At 41.8% G+C, this 16,601-nt stretch overlaps 2 protein-coding genes across 2 annotated transcripts in view; one reads left to right on the top strand and one right to left on the bottom strand.

Annotated features, from left to right (window-relative positions):
• Positions 1-1,128: 1,128 nt before the first annotated feature.
• Positions 1,129-8,477, top strand: LOC137294478 (cartilage acidic protein 1-like). Its single transcript, XM_067825502.1, has 11 exons — positions 1,129-1,177; positions 2,023-2,211; positions 2,766-2,869; positions 3,012-3,150; positions 3,403-3,530; positions 4,118-4,237; positions 4,689-4,847; positions 5,315-5,460; positions 6,168-6,387; positions 7,052-7,501; positions 8,022-8,477. The coding sequence occupies exons 2-11, from the start codon at positions 2,024-2,026 to the stop codon at positions 8,078-8,080; spliced, it is 1,713 nt and encodes a 570-aa protein (XP_067681603.1). The 5' UTR covers positions 1,129-1,177; position 2,023; the 3' UTR covers positions 8,081-8,477.
• Positions 8,478-11,052: 2,575 nt separating this feature from the next.
• The window catches only part of LOC137293628 (transmembrane protein 179-like), a 40,297-nt gene continuing 34,748 nt past the window's right edge, over positions 11,053-16,601 (bottom strand). Inside the window, exons 3-5 of the mRNA XM_067824288.1 lie at positions 16,243-16,398; positions 15,565-15,643; positions 11,053-14,997 (exon numbers count right to left, since the gene is read on the bottom strand). Of these exons, the coding sequence (XP_067680389.1) occupies positions 14,875-14,997; positions 15,565-15,643; positions 16,243-16,398 (358 nt within the window). The 3' untranslated portion in view covers positions 11,053-14,874. The remainder of the gene's footprint in view (positions 14,998-15,564; positions 15,644-16,242; positions 16,399-16,601) is intronic.

Consider the following 16,601-nt stretch of genomic DNA (forward strand, 5'->3'; position numbering starts at 1 on the left):
GAACACGGCTGAACATGGGAAGAACTGGATTGAGCGTGCTAACTTCAAGGAGATTATGTTGGGCAATTTTTGCACCTGCGACATTATTTCAGTCACTGGTATATGGAGAGAGCTCTGGTTTATACTAGGCTCAAAACGTTATGATACCGTCTGAACGACATGCATATACATGTATCTGAATTTCGAGGACAAATATACACGAGTTTCTCCCCTTAACCGTGCCATGATCTGGGTTGCTTTTTTTTCTATTCATCGATCCGCTGTTATGATCAATAGTTCATCATGACCACACCCCATGTTTGTTCAAGTGTCTGAAGGTCATGTCTGGTGTCAAAGGTTGTGATATTTCTAAAAAGTGACATAACATACCCGACACTCACTGCATAGTCACAGACACGTGTGAATTATATTCAGGAACTGTTCATCTTGATGTTAATCAACCTTTGATGATTACTTGCACATAATTTGTAACGTGTAGCAGACGGCGGCATTTGATGAACTGACGTCACGGACTTTGCGTATCAGAGCTACAATAAAGTGAAAGTAATGAAGAAAAATCGACCATCTCAGCCTAAAAGGTCTGGAACAACGGGTTTCAGGTGGACAGTTTTTCCCATCTACAATAAAAGCTATTAGCTGCGTCCACGCGTTCAAAAACAGCACTTATCCACGTCAGACAAAAAATCGCGGATCAAACTGAACCAAACAACACTCATATCACTTTCGTAAGATGCTCAGACGCCTCATAGAGAGATGCATCCCTCCCTCACAACTACTCATCGATTTTTACCGTTATCATCCAAGGGCACTGCCATGACGACCATGTACATATCTATATTTGATTGCAATGGATCATCACTGATGCAGGTTCCGTTCATATTTAATAATGTAATCAACTATTTTGCCTACCATACCAAATTGTGGCTCAGAGGTCTTTATAACTCAGAATACAAAAAATCGAAACTTTCAACGAAAGCAAGGAGCAAACTTATTGATGATTTTGGTTGAACCGACTTCGGATCTGGACTGGTCCTGTTAGTCATACATATTTCACTACTTTCATCATGCAAGGTAAAGTCACACAGTGCCAGTATTGATTAAGGCAGGAGCAATCATACTAGGCGATCAGGGTCGCCAACAGCCGGCCAGAAGAGCCAGTGGCACGAGTTTCCTGAAGGTGAGAACAGTAGTTTCTGATTAATGTGCATATATTTTTTAGCTAATGGTTTTGCTAATTAGAGGGGGAAATGTTCTATTCAAAGATGTTAACACGGGGAGAGGTTGATTATAATTTATTACATAATGGTTTGTAAATGACGTTGTTTTGAAGGTGAACAACAAAGCATTATGTTGTTGAAGTTCACGTTGCCCATCTTTGTTGATATCGTACCTTACCGTGATGGCTAGTTTGCAATTATTTTCAGTAGGGTTTTCGTTCATTTTATATCTCTTTCGATATGGCATTTTCCAGAGTGCATGTTCACTAGACGTAGGTTTGATAGGACAGTGTGTCAACCAATCCCCATTACGACGGAATCATGGGACCGTTGTTAAGAGCAACCTGTGCTCAAGGATGATCGTGGATTCCATACCTTAACACTGATCTACAACAGTCGTAGCGGTGAGGCTGTTGCGTGCAACAGAGTTCTAGTACTAGATCTGTGCTGAACCAGAATGCCCAGGGACGTTCTGACCTTCAAATCTAAATGAGGCTTTGGTATATCGCTCTTGTGTGTCCTTAGATTGCTTAGATCGATGCCCATGATGTTATTTCCTGAACTGAGTGTCCCAGACTCGATTTTATTTACAGATGGTTGCCATATAGCTGGACTATTGCTGACTGCGGCATTCAACAGCAATCAGCATATCACCCTACATACACGTTATTTATATTAATACGTTTGGATGTACTAGAAACTGAGAATTTAGTCAGTTACATATTTCGCAAACTTGACGGCAAAATGATCATTATGAAGATGTGATTCAAGTGTTACATCATAACATAACCTTTTATTGACGAAGGATGAAGATTTGCTTCACAGTGGTTGGTTACCCGCTCCTTGCCGCCTTATTGTGTTCTACTCAGAGACAGCCTATGTTCATCAGAAAGACGCCAGAACTGTTCGCTGACTACGACACCACCCAGCTCAACTACGGGATTGCCGTTAGCGACGTCGACGGTGATGGAGAGATGGAGTGGATTATTGCGGGGTAACTGAAATTGTAGCTGAAATGGTAGCAATCGTCGATATCTGTGATCGTATCCCAAATGCACTCCTTACAGCCCCACGCCCCACCCCCCAAAAATTAAACAAGCACCCCACCCCACCCCCAAAAAAATATAGAAAACAACAACAAAAAAACTAAAAAAAAGAACAAAACAAAAACAAAAACATCTAAAGCATATAGATGGAATGCACTCTAGTGCTATACAAATACCCATATGCGTGTAATGCTATAATAACAGCGCTCGTCCCTGATGGATTCACGCCGTGAAATATGACGGATTTCCTTTGTGACTTTGGTTACGTAGAGTAGGTTTAAATTCTTTGCCGTTTCGATTTTATGGTTATCTGCACATCCACGTCTCAGTTTGACAAAAACTATAATTTGCCAGTGTGCCAATCAATGATAGATAGCCTTAGGTAACATCTTTCAGTTCTGGAATTTAAGAACATAAAGATTGAACTTTGATTTTAACGGCATACCAGTCTTAGCACTCGTGTAACATATAACTACCATATGCCAATGCATATTTTGTTTAGATATAATGGTCCAAATATGGTCTTCAAGTATAATCACGTCACCCGGAAGTACATCAATTTGGTTGAGACTGACAGCCGGTTCTTCAATCTGAGTGACAAAGACGGTGAGTGTTTCAACTACAGAGTATTTGAATATTCCAAGAATTAGCCGATTTGGGTGATTTGGTTTGTATTGTTTGCATGTTCATTGCCACACTCTGATAGATTTAATCACTTCGAAACATCTCCCATTATCGTTTTCCGAAGGCCATGCCATCGGTGTAGCTGCTTGTGACTTGGACGGCGACCCGGACGGCAGAGAGGAGATATATTTCCTCAACACGAACGATAAGTACTGGGGGTCCAAGCGTTACAAGGACAAGCTCTTCAAGTTCAGGAATGGCCGGTACATACATTATTCTACATCTTCCAATTAGTGTTTCTTTTAAGGCAATACGTAGAGATGACACACTACAGACGTCTGTCGAATATGAAATAAGTGCTGTTCATGGCTGCAACGTTTATACTAGTGTCAATGTCAGTCGTTCATTGGGGCCACCAACCATGACTGACATCACAGTTTCACCAATCAAGCAAGTATTGTCTGGTGGGACACGCGTGTTATTCTGATGCCAGCTGATATGTTCGTATGTTACAGTTATGAAGACCTGTTTAGTGACTCGGTAAACTCGGGTATGTCCTACATGTTTGCGGGGCGATCTGTGGCCTGTGTGGACAGAAGGGGAACGGGGAAATATGGCTTTCTTCTAGCGACATACAGCAGGTGTGAGTATTGGCGCGACAGCCCATGTGAGAAAAAATGAATCCTTTGGTCCACTTCATGATTTACTGATGAAGGTTCGAACCTAAAATCCGTTCTAAATCGGTGTTGGTTTGTAAACACCATGTCTGTGATCGTTGGTTTCAGCAAGTAGTTCACCAAAGTAGTAAAGAGGAGATCCACCAAGCGGTTAAGATGTATTTTACCACTACCAAAGAGTAAAGATGGGTTTCACCAAAGCAGCATGTGTCTGTTACATCACGGTGGTAAAGATGGGTTTCACCAACGAGCTAAAGATAGGTTTCACGATAGAGGTAATGATGTGTTTCACCAAAGAGCTAAAGAGGGGTTTCACCAAAGAGCTAAACTGGGTTTCACCTAAGAGGTAAAGATAGGTTTCACCAAGGTGTTATAGATGGGTTTCAGCAAAGCGGCACATATCTGTTACACCACGGTAGTAAATGTTGGTTTCACCGAAGTTATAAAGGTGACGTCTGTGCAACTTTGGACTCCTAAGTACATTACGAATACTGACCTTGAAATACTGACAACATACTGTTCCGCTTTGAGCTTAATTAACTTTTCTTATCAGTGGGTGAGGGAGAGTTCGCCCTTATCGAGATGAACGAGTCAAGCCTTGACAACGACGTCGCTACCGGCCGTGTGGTCATCTGCAACATGGGCGGTGATGCAGGGATTAACATCAGCACTGGTCAGTACTCACATGTGACAATCAGTGTTGCTGTTATCTTTTACGAAAATAGTACACTTTCCAGACGGTACATTGTCGCTGGGTGTTTTGTGATAATAGATTTATATAGGTGAACGACATTTTCTTCAGATCTGATATAGTGCAAGCTTACTCCACAGTCTAAGTAATCTTAGTCTGTACTATTCGTTGCACTTCTCAGTAGACAAGTGTTTCGTATAATTCAGGGACCAAGTTTACATGGACTGGCTTTCTCCACATTCTAGTAAAAACTCCACAAACTGCAGCTCACAGATTAATTGATGGAACACTTTCCCGGAGACTTATACATGCAGTTCCCCAACTTGTGTATTATTTTTGTCAGTCCAGTTACAAGTGCAATCATGCCAGCCTCGCGGTGTACAGGACAATGTAATAATGTATAACTCAAAACAATGCACACACTTTGTGACAGGTGGACAGGGCATCGTTGTTGGTCCGATCTTTGACAATGATGGTTTGTCAGACATCTTTTTTGTAAACGAGGGGAATCCAGAGGTCAACAACCGAGGGGACAATGCTCTCTTCAAGAACAGAGGACATGGGACATACCAGGACATAGCCGGCATCACAGGTGATCATCTTAGACATACATTCACGGGGTTCTGGATTTCAAGGTCCTTTCTGTTCTTCGTTTGGGGACCTTATCTAGGAACCTTCAAGAAGATGTTTGGTCTGAATGTGGATCAGATGGGTTTCTGAAAATCAGAACCAAAATAGAAGTGGAGGTTAGACCTCAGTCTGGATCAATAGGCCGTGGAGGTTAGACCTCAGTCTGGTTCAGTAGGCCGTGGAGGTGAGACCTCAGTCTGGATCAGCAGACCGTGGAGGTTAGACCTCAGTCTGGATCAGCAGGCCGTGGAGGTTAGACCTCAATCTGGATCAGCAGACCGTGGAGGTTAGACCTCAGTCTGGATCAGTAGGCCAACCAATCCACACCTCTGTCAGCCATTCTAGCCATTCAGCTACGTCACACATATATCTACGTGCATTATATATGTATGACTATGTTAACATCTCTTGAAATATTCTTGCCATCAGGTGTTGCTGATCGTAACGAAAATGGCCGTGGAGTAGCACTTGCAGATTTCAACAACGACGGCCTTCTTGATATCGTGTATGGAAATTGGATAGGGTCAAACAGACTTTATCTACAGCGGAAAAACAGCAACGATGTGTGGTTTCAGGTAGGATTGTCAGTGAGTGAGTTTTGTTTTACGTCACTTTTAGCAATGTTCCAGCAATATCGCGGTGTGGAAAACCAGTATTAGGTTTCACAAATTGTACCCATGTGGGGAATCGAACCTGTTTCGTCGGCGTGACAAAAGAACGCTTTAATCACTAGGCCACCCCACTGTCCCGGTTTATATAGGAGCACTGCATGATATTACAGAAAGAAATAAAAATTTGAAAATATGTCATCCACGCATAATATTACATTATTGAACAAGCGGAAATGAAAAGTTTGTCCCCAGACCAAATGTATTACTTTTTTTCGGACTAACCTACGTGATACGACGCAAACCACTCCGCCTGCCCCAAGGGCATGTCTCACTCATACCCCGGGAAATTGTCTTGCAAGTTAAATGGTGTCCACATGATATACGAAATAATTTGTGAACAGTAATAGACTTGAAGTTTTGAATTTATGTACCCTGTGTTACCTTCATCTGTTCTGCAAGGTTGAGTGAGTGAGATAGCATGGTTTTACGCCGCTTTTAGCAATATTCCAGCAATATGATGTGGGGAATCGAACCCGGGTCTTCAGTGTGACGAACGAACGCCTTAAAAACTAGGCCACCACACCGCCCCTGTACCGTTGATGGATTATTCCGAGATCCATATATAAATCATCGAAGACACTTACGACCAGCTATATGTCACTTGTTTATAGAACGCCGCAAGCCGGGAATTTGCGAAGCCATCCTCAGTCAGGACCCTCATAACTGCCGACTTTGACAATGATGGCGTTCTCGAAGTGTTCCTCAACAACATCTACTACCAGTTTGCCTTGACCCCCAACCTGTTGTACAGGGTCACACCTAACGGGGCTGGTGTGGACATTCAAAAGATTGACGTTGGCGATGCCCTTGAGCCGAACGGGAGAGGCACAGGTGGGTGAAATGACTTGAACACAAGAGCCTCAACCAGGTTTTCTCCATAAGTTTCAAAATCGGTTTCGAAAGAACAAATACCGGGATAGAAGTGGATGTGCCACTCTGTATATAAATGAACGGGTATATTTGATTGAGGTTTAACATAAAACAATCAAGACTTGTAATTAAATGATCATGAATTCTTTTTTGGTAGACAGCGTTGTGTTTGTTTAGGCCTAAGTTTGCTGAGTTTCCGCGACTGTTTTCATTTTAGAAACGTTCTGATAATTTCTTTGATCAAATCGAAGTGTATCCTTTCTTTTGACCGTCAACTTACTGTCTTTGAAAAAGCTCAGATGGCCCAATCGTTTAGGCGCTGAGATTGACTTTATCAAACTACATCTGATTGTGGGTTTGAATTCAGTACGTGTTTAAAATCTGCGTCACTTTTGTATACACTTTAATGTTTTTCACCTCGACGTGATTACGTAATTGTGATACTGTTCTAAGGTATGTTATACGTAATATTGTATATTTATTTGTGTTAAATACATGCTTCATTCTGAATATTGCACATTCAAGGACATATGTCTTGATCACAACGCAACCTATAGCGATATGCCCCCGTCAAAACATACTGGAAGCATACTAACCGGAAACGTCCTTACACGTGCTTCTACAGGTGCCTCCGTCGCTGATCTTGACGGCGACGGTCGTCTTGAGATGCTCGTGTCGCACGGAGAAAGCATGGAACAACCTCTAGAGCTGTACCACGTGCAGCTCGGGGAAGGAAACAGGTGGATCCGGATAATGCCGCTCACCAGAACAGGGGCACCGGCACGGGGTGCTAGGGTAACTGTCACGCTAACGGAGAGCACCCGGCTGACCAGAGTCATTGACGGGGGATCAGGTTATCTCTGTCAAATGGAACCTGTTGCCCATTTCGGCCTGGGTGTGTCATATCCTGAACAGGTCAGCGTACTTTGGCCCGACGGTAATGTTGTTACCAAGACGATGGGGAGGATGACTGTCAATAGGTTCCACAAGATAGGATATTCTGGTTTGATGGATACAGTTCCGAGACCAGATTCCGGTACAAAGGAAGAAGACACTGTCAACGAAGGGACAAGAGGTAAGCACTTTGTCATTGTTTGTGTCAATACGTGTTGGTAAACAGGCAGTTGGGTAGTTTAGTTGGCCAAAGAAAAGAGTTCTTATGGGTTCGTAATTTATTAAAACCTGGTGTACAGGTAGAGTTGGTTCCCAACAATCTCTGTTTGTCGGGTGTGACTCAATGGATAACAGTAGTCAGGCTTGGTGAATGCGTGGCGCGTATCAGTGCTCGTAGTATCAGTCACTTGATTGTCTGATCAGATGTGTTTATAAACAAGCTGAAAAATAACCAAGTACAGCATCTTACAAAAACCAAACAATCAAAATTTATATCAAACTGTTGGAAACCCATTGCGACAGATCCCTTAGCCGATGTTCAAACGCTTTTTAGAGAGAAGTATTAAAATCTTTACATACGTCATTTGCTCTGAAAACACGAGACTCTCATCATTATTGATTTTGTCATATTATATCATACTCAAACGGCCCCTTTCTCTCGTCCAGTCACAGATCCAATTCAGGTGTTATTTCTTTTTCAGATTATGTGGGTATTGTTTCACTCTTGGTATATCCCCTACTTTCCCACATCCTCCGGTGACGTCAGATGTTGGGTGCAGCTGTACCGAGCATATCATCTCTCATCCAGGATACGCTCTGTTGACGGGTCAGTGAGTGGGGTACTTAGTCACAATGACATCACTCCCACACCATCATGTTTGAAATATAATGGGCTTTAGTCACATATTCGTTTTCTTCTTCAATTCAAGCGGAACCTTGAACAAATAGTTAGTACTCCCGACCTTGGCTGTTTTACTTCTACACGGCTGCTGTTGACAAATAACATGGCGGTGTTGACTTCAGCAACCGGGTCAGAATTGGTTTTCAGCACCTCGTGCTTATTATAAGAGGCGACTAACGGGATCGGGTGGACAGGCTCGCTGACTTGGTTGGCACACATCGTATCCCAATTAAATAAATTGATGTGCATCACTGGATTTTCTGGTTCAGACTCATTTATTTACAGACCGCAGTCATTTAGATGGAAAATTGCTGAGTGCGGCGATAAACAACAACAACAAACAAGCAAAGCAGGCTGAACCTCGGTTATCACATTGCCAGCATGGCAACCTTCTCCTGCTTGTTCCTATGGGGCGACTAACGGAACTGGAGGGGGTCAGGCTCGGTGGCGTGGTTAATCACAGGCAAAGTGTAGTACAAATGGGGTTGCGTAGCGTTGAGAATATGACAGGTCTTCTTATATGCGAGGTTGGCAACGTACTTCCCAAAAATGTTTTGCATGTGAAGATACAATATCGCTTCCATCAAGGGTAGACTTCTATATGCTCACTTTGCTATGCTCTCAGGTTTCCTACTCCATGTTTACTCATTACTATTCTAATGTACCCAGTTACTACAGAATACGTTTTATTCAATATTTTAAGCGCCACTGGTGCTATTCAAATCGTTCTTCGCCTCCATTAGACCTGACAGCTTCCGGTTGAATAGAGTGACGGAACAAGAATAAGCAGAAATTAAAAAGAAACACCATATCCTAATTTTATCATGAACCTGTTGGAGTTCATTTGTCTTATCTGTCGTCTCAATTGTTAGAATTTTCGTAACATTTATTTTACATAAACACACTTATGGCGTAATGGGTGAATGAAGCAGGGAAGGTGACTGTCAGTATTCCATATGGAATAATACCCTCCTGTTCTTTCACTTCGCTGGAGGGGGAATGGGGACGAAGAACGGTCTGATATACCAAGTGTTGCTCTTAAAATGATGAATAAATATATTTCACGCTAGTAATTGTTCAACACTGGGTTGAGATCTAAGAGCACGGCCCAGTGAAGAAATGGATGTATACCTTTGATGCCGGCGATATTCTGTTTTGACATGAAAAACATTTGTCGAACCGAAGCGAGGAAAGTACGTTGCCAACCTTTGCTCGCATCGCTCGCGTGTAAGAAGACTGGTAATTTTCTATGCTGCGCAACCCATTTGCGCTACAGTTTGCCTGTGGGTTAATGAAGGTCAGCATATCCCAGTTCCGTTGCTCGCGTCCCATGATGCCAATCTCTCGACTGATGGTTCAGACTCGACTATATTCCAACCGAAATGCGACTAAGCTTGTCGTAAGAGGCGACTAATGGGATCGGATGTCAGGCTCGCTGACTTGATTGATACATGCCATCGATTCCCACTTGCGCAGATCGATGCTCATGCTGTTGATCACTGGCTTATCTGTTCTAGACTCGATTATTTACACGCCATATAGCTGGAATATTGCTGATTGCGGTGTAAAAATAAACTAATTCTCACTACTTACAGACCGCTGTTATATAGCAGGAATATTGTTTAGCGTGCGTTGAGCAAAGCAGAAACGTACTGTACATTTCAGACATTTGTTATGTTAATTATATCATAATTATAATTATAATATGTTAATTATATGTTTATGATGTAAATAAACATAATGTTAATACACATGTAAGTCTTTCACAACAATGTTTGTGGTGGGTCTCCCAGAGTAACAGGGGAACGTGTGGTCAGGCACGCTGACTTGGTTGACACTTGTAATTGTGCCACAGATGTGTTGATCGATGTTTATACTATTGATCAGTGGTTTGTCTGTTCCAAACTGTATTATTTACAGGCTGGGTACTTGGTTGATTGCGATACCCAGAATCAAGGCTGTATCCTCACTGCAGTCGGCAATAATGACACAAGTTTCACATCAGATGTGGTGTTTATTAAATTGTAAATATATCTCCACGTGTTATTACCTACATGGCTTATAGCCAGTCCCATGAAATGTCATCAATGAAGGCTTTGACGGACATTATACATACATAACAGCCTGAACACAAATAGCCCAGGATTATCATGTTCTTTCAGCATCTCCCTGGTGTGTGCAGTCTGGCTGGTTAGTAGTGGCATGTGAGGAGATTTACACTGTTTACTTAAAAGTACGTTCTATATAAACCACCATAAAACTCCTTATGCACATGATTGTCGAAAGAGGCAACTAACGGGATCAACTGGTCAGACTCACTCGTTGACACGTCATAGGTTCCCAATTGCGCAGATCGATGGTCCAGACTCGATTATTTACCGATCGCCGCCATGTACCCGGACTATTGCTGAGTGCGGCGTAACTACTAGCAAACACAGATTCCGGTATGGTAGAAGAACGATGATGATGACGATAACAAGAAACTCTTATCTTAGAAAGAGACGACCACGTGGACAGAACAAATGTGAAATTATGAAAATGGGAGAAGTCTATTTAGCAGCAACGTTTAAACGAAGGAGTGTGGTAATGTCGAAATGAAAGTTGGAGGATGAAGAAAAAGAGGTAGGAAAAGTCACAGATTCCGAGTGCGAGGACAGTAGCTCTGCAGATGATGATGATACTGACGGCGACCAGGATGAAACAACGACTTAAATCAAAGACACACAAACCCATTCAGTTCAAAATTGAGGAGACTAATAAAAGGAGAAAGCTTGAAAGAGAGCCGCATAGAAGAAGACGTTTAGGCATGTCGAGACTTACTTTGGTAAGGATGAGTTTGTTTTGTTTTATTTTTGTGTGTGTTTTTTTGTTTTTTCCATACTTTGCTTTTCAGTGATGAAGTTTTAACATTCAGTGCATGTGATTTATGAGTGACAGGACAGAAAAAATTAACACTTCTTATGTTTGAGTTCCACAGAATGTAAAGGTACACCTATTAGTAGTTGTTTTCGTTGTTTTTTCATACAATCTTTTTTTATTTCAGTAATGATTTTTCAATACTCACTATATGTGATTTACAAGTGACAGGACGAAAATATTTACATTAAAATGAGCCTTAAAGTTTTCCTAATGAAGACTTTTGACGTACAAGAAGAGCAAAGAGGGTAAAAGCGCAGAACAGATTCTTTGGTAGCCTCGGTAGAAAATCACCTTTATGAAGTTTAAAAATTGCTAGTACATCGATCTTCGGCATTGCGGACAAGACACATTAGAAAATGACGATGTTCTCCGTTACAACGCCAACACCACCACAGTCCGACAACGAGAATATGACGACGCATCATCATATCGTCATGACACCTGCACGAAAAGCAAAGAACGTCATTGCAAACATGTCAAGAGCGTTTGGCAACGTCTCGTGCGCTATACGGAACAGATGCCGGTTTTGGGTTTCAGTTCTTCGAGCAATGATTTGAAGTTATGGAAAAGTCATCACGCTCGAGCACTCGGCATAGTCGACCAGACCAATACATCAATGTGACGTCATTGTCTGTGATTACGTCACCGGTTTTCTGTACTAAAGATTTTAATTTTAATTCGATGTCCGATATTCTGTCTATAACTGTACACGTATGCACATGCGGCAGACAGCATAAAAAATATCACCAAAATCGGGCGTGTTTCTTAATCCTAAATACTTGGAAAAAGCCTCTTTATATCGTTGTTGTCCATGGTAAAGATATGTTTCCGTGCTGTAATGCTTCACACTTTATACCAAAACCTTTTATACGCCCCAACGTCTGCAATTTTCAGCTGTAAAACGCTTTGTCCACATGGTTTTGTCTCCAGGATTCCTTTTACTCCACTTTCCCAATTTGATTTATGCGTCGGAACATACATACGTAATTTTTAGACTACTTTCTTCTGCCGAGATATCCAAAAGTTTTTGTTTTTAATATCTCATTCGAAATATAATGAGGAAAAAGCTAAGGGATCACATGCAGTAAAGTAAAAGTATTCCTATATTTTTATCCTAGGTTTCTCCACGTGCCTTGTGAGGAAACCTGGAAACAAATAAGGGAACATTTGTGCTTTCATGCAATCCCTTACTTTTCCCCCTCAGTATGTTTTCTTCGGTATTAATTGCGCACAGACGCAATGTATTTATAGATGACAAATTGTTTGTTGTTCCTCACATATGTATTGGGTTAAATTCCTATCACCATCGAGGAGAAATTCTGTTACACGTCGCTCAAGTTATTCAGACATCTGTTTAAGTCACAGTTGGATCAAGAACACACTGTCACTGCATTTCTCCTTTTGAAACAATTACATTGTATTTTAGCATAGAGAAAGTTTGATGTATATAATGAAAAGACTTACGTGTAGGTGAAGGATTCCATCCACTGGAAAAGAATCTTTGATGTGCATGTATATGACACAGAGATCTCTGTGTAGGTAAAAGAATTCATTCCCCGAAGAAGACAAGCTGAATAAACATTTCAGTGGGATAGTTGAGTTTTAGCACTGGTGTGCTTCTGAGTGTTAAATATGATGTTTCTACTACGACCAGTTTCACTGTCTTGGTGGAATGTATTTTTCAGCATTTTTCAATATTTTTTATATCAGGAGTTATTGAACTGTGAGGAGTGGACAGTTCATTTGTTTATGGATTAAAAAAAAGAGACGAACATTTCAGAGGAGAATTTGCTATGAGCAGAGATTATTCAGATATGAGAGAGATGGAGTTAAGCATTTGTAATTCCAGTGAGGAGACGTTTCTTAGAAACACATAAATAATTAGAAGTGCCTTTGAGAAAACCTTTTGCGCATGCGCTTGCTTTACTTCTAGCGGAGCATCATTTTTGGTGATTCATTTTAGTTTCGTTATGGAACTGAGGAACCGTGAACTCGATCGTTACTGTTTGACTGAAAGGTATCGCAATCAAGGAATGTCATCACCACGACCAGTATATTTCTGTATGAAAGAAGGGATCATCAACTTTTGTGTGGTAGATGGGTTGACATGTGACATCCCTGTTAATTAGAAATATTTGCATTATTTCATCTCACCTTTAAATATTAGGTGGAATAGATTACATACAACATATTTAGTCCGTGTATTTTCAGCGTAGTCGATGAAGTTAAAATGGACAATGCTTTCATCTATTAAATAGATACCACTTTCTTTGACTACACTTTGTCCATCATGACGTATGGTTTCGACCATATGTGTACTGTTCTTCCACTATACCGGAATCTGTGTTAGCTAAAGGTGTAGATGTTTAGGTGTGGTTTGTTGACTTTACGTGAGATCATTTGCATAACGAGTTTTGTGGCGTGGTTGATATAGAACTTTAGTTTCAAGTATAAGAATCAGCTGTATATCGTATCACATACCACTACTCTGGTTACACCTAATAAACCCTCCTTCCGAATCTAATACACCTCAGTCAAGTGACCATTCTATCCTCTCTGGAACGATATTTAGCAATTCCCTTCGTGTTATCAACCTCCTGCCGTTTCAGTCAACCAGTCCGATCCCCCAAAGACAGGACCTTCAGCATCAGGCTGATCCGTCCTCTTTAGGTTCCTTACAAGCGAGCGATAGTTCTATTTTTTCATCGACTTCAATATGGGAGATTCGACTTTAATGTCAGAGCATTTACACGTTTCATGCTGCCAAAAGACTTAATCGTTTCATTTTTTTTTAGGCAATGTGTTTGTGGTACAAAGATCTGATACAATCGGGTGAGTACGAAATTGTCGGACCTGACCGAGTCGGCTAGCTTGTCAGGAAAGACAGACATGGACCTAATAGGGGACTGGATGTGCTTCTTGAAGCAGTGTCAGTTGCGCGACTGGCTAGATCGGTCATCCTTCAGTCTATAGACAGTAAGGATGTCATGCTAACAATCGCCCATGCAGCAATATTCCAGCAATATCACGGCGGGGGACACCAGGTTTCATACATTGTACCCATGTGGGGAATCGAACCCGGGTTTTCAGTGTGATGAGCGGACGCTTTAATTGTTACGCCAGCCCAGGGACCCTCAATCGTCATATACAAGAGCAAAAGTCATTTGTGAAAGAGAGGCGATGACTTATGCTTACTGGTCCCCGTTCCACGATACGATATTAGCGCCAAGACAACCGTAGCCAGTGTTAATGTACGGGAATTGTGATAATCGTAGGTCCTGGGTAAATTCGTTGGGTATTTTGTATCAAGTACAAGTCAGTCACTTGTATCGGGCTGTTTCCTATAACACGTGTTTCTCAAGCCACCTCAAATGATGCTTTCAGAGGGAAACGGGCATCACTTGTTTTAACTATACTGTGATACAAATACATAAATGAAGACATAACATGGTAAAACATATTGAAATGTGTACAGATAACACCAATTGTAGCTATAGTACAGCCACATAACAAGCACTAACAAATAACAGCAATTACTGTAACAATGTGGAACTGGAACCCAGACCCTTGGTCTGACAATTAAACACCCTACCCACGGAGCCACCTAAATGCGAGGAACAGCCACACAGCGATGGTCACTGCTGACTGTCATGTTTGGGCTCTATATATCTGGGTATGTTTTATATACCTGGTGTAAGCGTTATTAATTTCAATAAATATATCGTGATGACAGTTCATGTGGACTTGCAGCATATCTTCAGTTGGTCAGGGAAATAGATCATGTTCAGTCGCCATAACTTCCAGCCACCAAACAGGGTCTGCAGAAGCCAGAACACGAATGAGAACCAACTGCCGACCTGAAACAGGACCATGAAGTATTCAGTTACACACGCACGGACGCACATACGCACTTCGGGTCGGTTTGTTCTGGGTCCACGTGCACAAAGCGATGTTAGCGCTCCGATGATCGTAATTCAAATAACAGACTTACGATTGTCATTGTTGACATCGCTTTTGAATAGGCTCAATAGCAATGAACCATGATTCCATTATGGTGAAGCAAGTCTGCGAGTCTGACCATCCGATCAAGTTACTCGTCTCTTACGACAAGTTTGGTTACTGAAGACCGGATCTTCCGTGGTTGTATATGTAGTATGAAAAGTAATAACCGCGAATGATACCCGGAGTAGCATGTATACGGCATGTGTATATCAATCCATATGGTGGTCGCTATGGCGACCTGTCCCTTGCTGGGACAACGTATGAATACGGAGATTATTGAAGCTCTGGACTGTGTGACTGAAGAATTTTCTTTGTGGGATATCGTCTTAATGTCGGTCGAAGTACTCTTTTGCTCTTCTTATTTCAAAATTCGAGTTTTGAGGAGAAATAAAGGTAAATAATGCTTAATTAGAGATACTTACTGTTGCTATACTTAAACACACGTGGAAGTTACTGCCGTCGTAACCTCGCCAGGATTGGAATGACTGGGCGTCGGAACAACTGTATCGTGATAAAAAAAACAACACTTGAATGATTGACGTGTCATAATTTTTTGAAAGTTGAAAAGTTGAAATAAACAAGTGACCTAATCTCAATGTCGATTTGGGCAAAGTTTAAGTTACACCATGCTGGGTCATCTTTATGGATGAAGTGAGCCGGAAGTGATGCGGCGTTAGATGATCACGTTGGTGAAACCCTCACGGTTGGCGCTGACAATCCAAAATTAATAATCTCGTCTTTAAAAACACGACCATCGGACTCTGTCACGTCACAGGACGTCAACTCCATGATAGAGGTAATGTTACCTAACACTGAAGTAACAACAGAGCTAGATTGCAACAACTGCGATAAAAACAATTTCAAGTATATGAAAACGGGCCATTGAAATGAGAGTTTCAGAAACCCGCGGAAAATGTTGACTTGTTTCCCTTAGAGCGCTGGCATTTGAAGCAAGGATGGGCTGGTGTTTCTGTGAGACAGGTTGCGACAGAGTCATAGCGATGTTAGTAGCAGAATGGTAGTACCAGTAGTTAAATACTTATACAAGTAACAGTAGGGGAGATGTGGGTGAGTGGAAGGTACAGAGATACTGAACTCACCTGGCTAAGTTTATGCCGTGGGCATTTGCCGTCATGAGCTGCTGACACACGTGGCTGAATCCTGCGCTGATGGTACAGGCGGATACCAGAACCAGCACCAAGACGGCCACCTCGCTGGCACAGTGGACCAGAAACCACAGTCGGGCGATGTCCACCCTGAACAGAAGAACATAACCAGATGATAAGGTACTGCAGATTACGAGCAGCATGGGTTACTGACCATACACTGGCCCTAACCTTTACCGATAGATACGATCCAAAATCACATTAATTGCAGCCCGCTACATAACACACAAGAAGCACATTTCTACACCCCACCGCCGTGATATTGCTGGAACATTGCTTACCTGGGTATCAAC

This window comes from Haliotis asinina, chromosome 8 (assembly GCF_037392515.1).
Source record: "Haliotis asinina isolate JCU_RB_2024 chromosome 8, JCU_Hal_asi_v2, whole genome shotgun sequence".
Lineage (NCBI taxonomy): Eukaryota > Metazoa > Mollusca > Gastropoda > Lepetellida > Haliotidae > Haliotis > Haliotis asinina.

Bases quoted from the DNA above. Each gene is read 5' to 3' on its own strand.
- LOC137294478 (XM_067825502.1), top strand. From the start codon at position 2,024: ATGAAGATTTGCTTCACAGTGGTTGGTTACCCGCTCCTTGCCGCCTTA. The intron at 2,870-3,011 runs GTGAGTGTTTCA...CGTTTTCCGAAG, and splicing joins CAATCTGAGTGACAAAGACG to GCCATGCCATCGGTGTAGCT. The intron at 3,531-4,117 runs GTGAGTATTGGC...TTTTCTTATCAG, and splicing joins TCTAGCGACATACAGCAGGT to TGGGTGAGGGAGAGTTCGCC.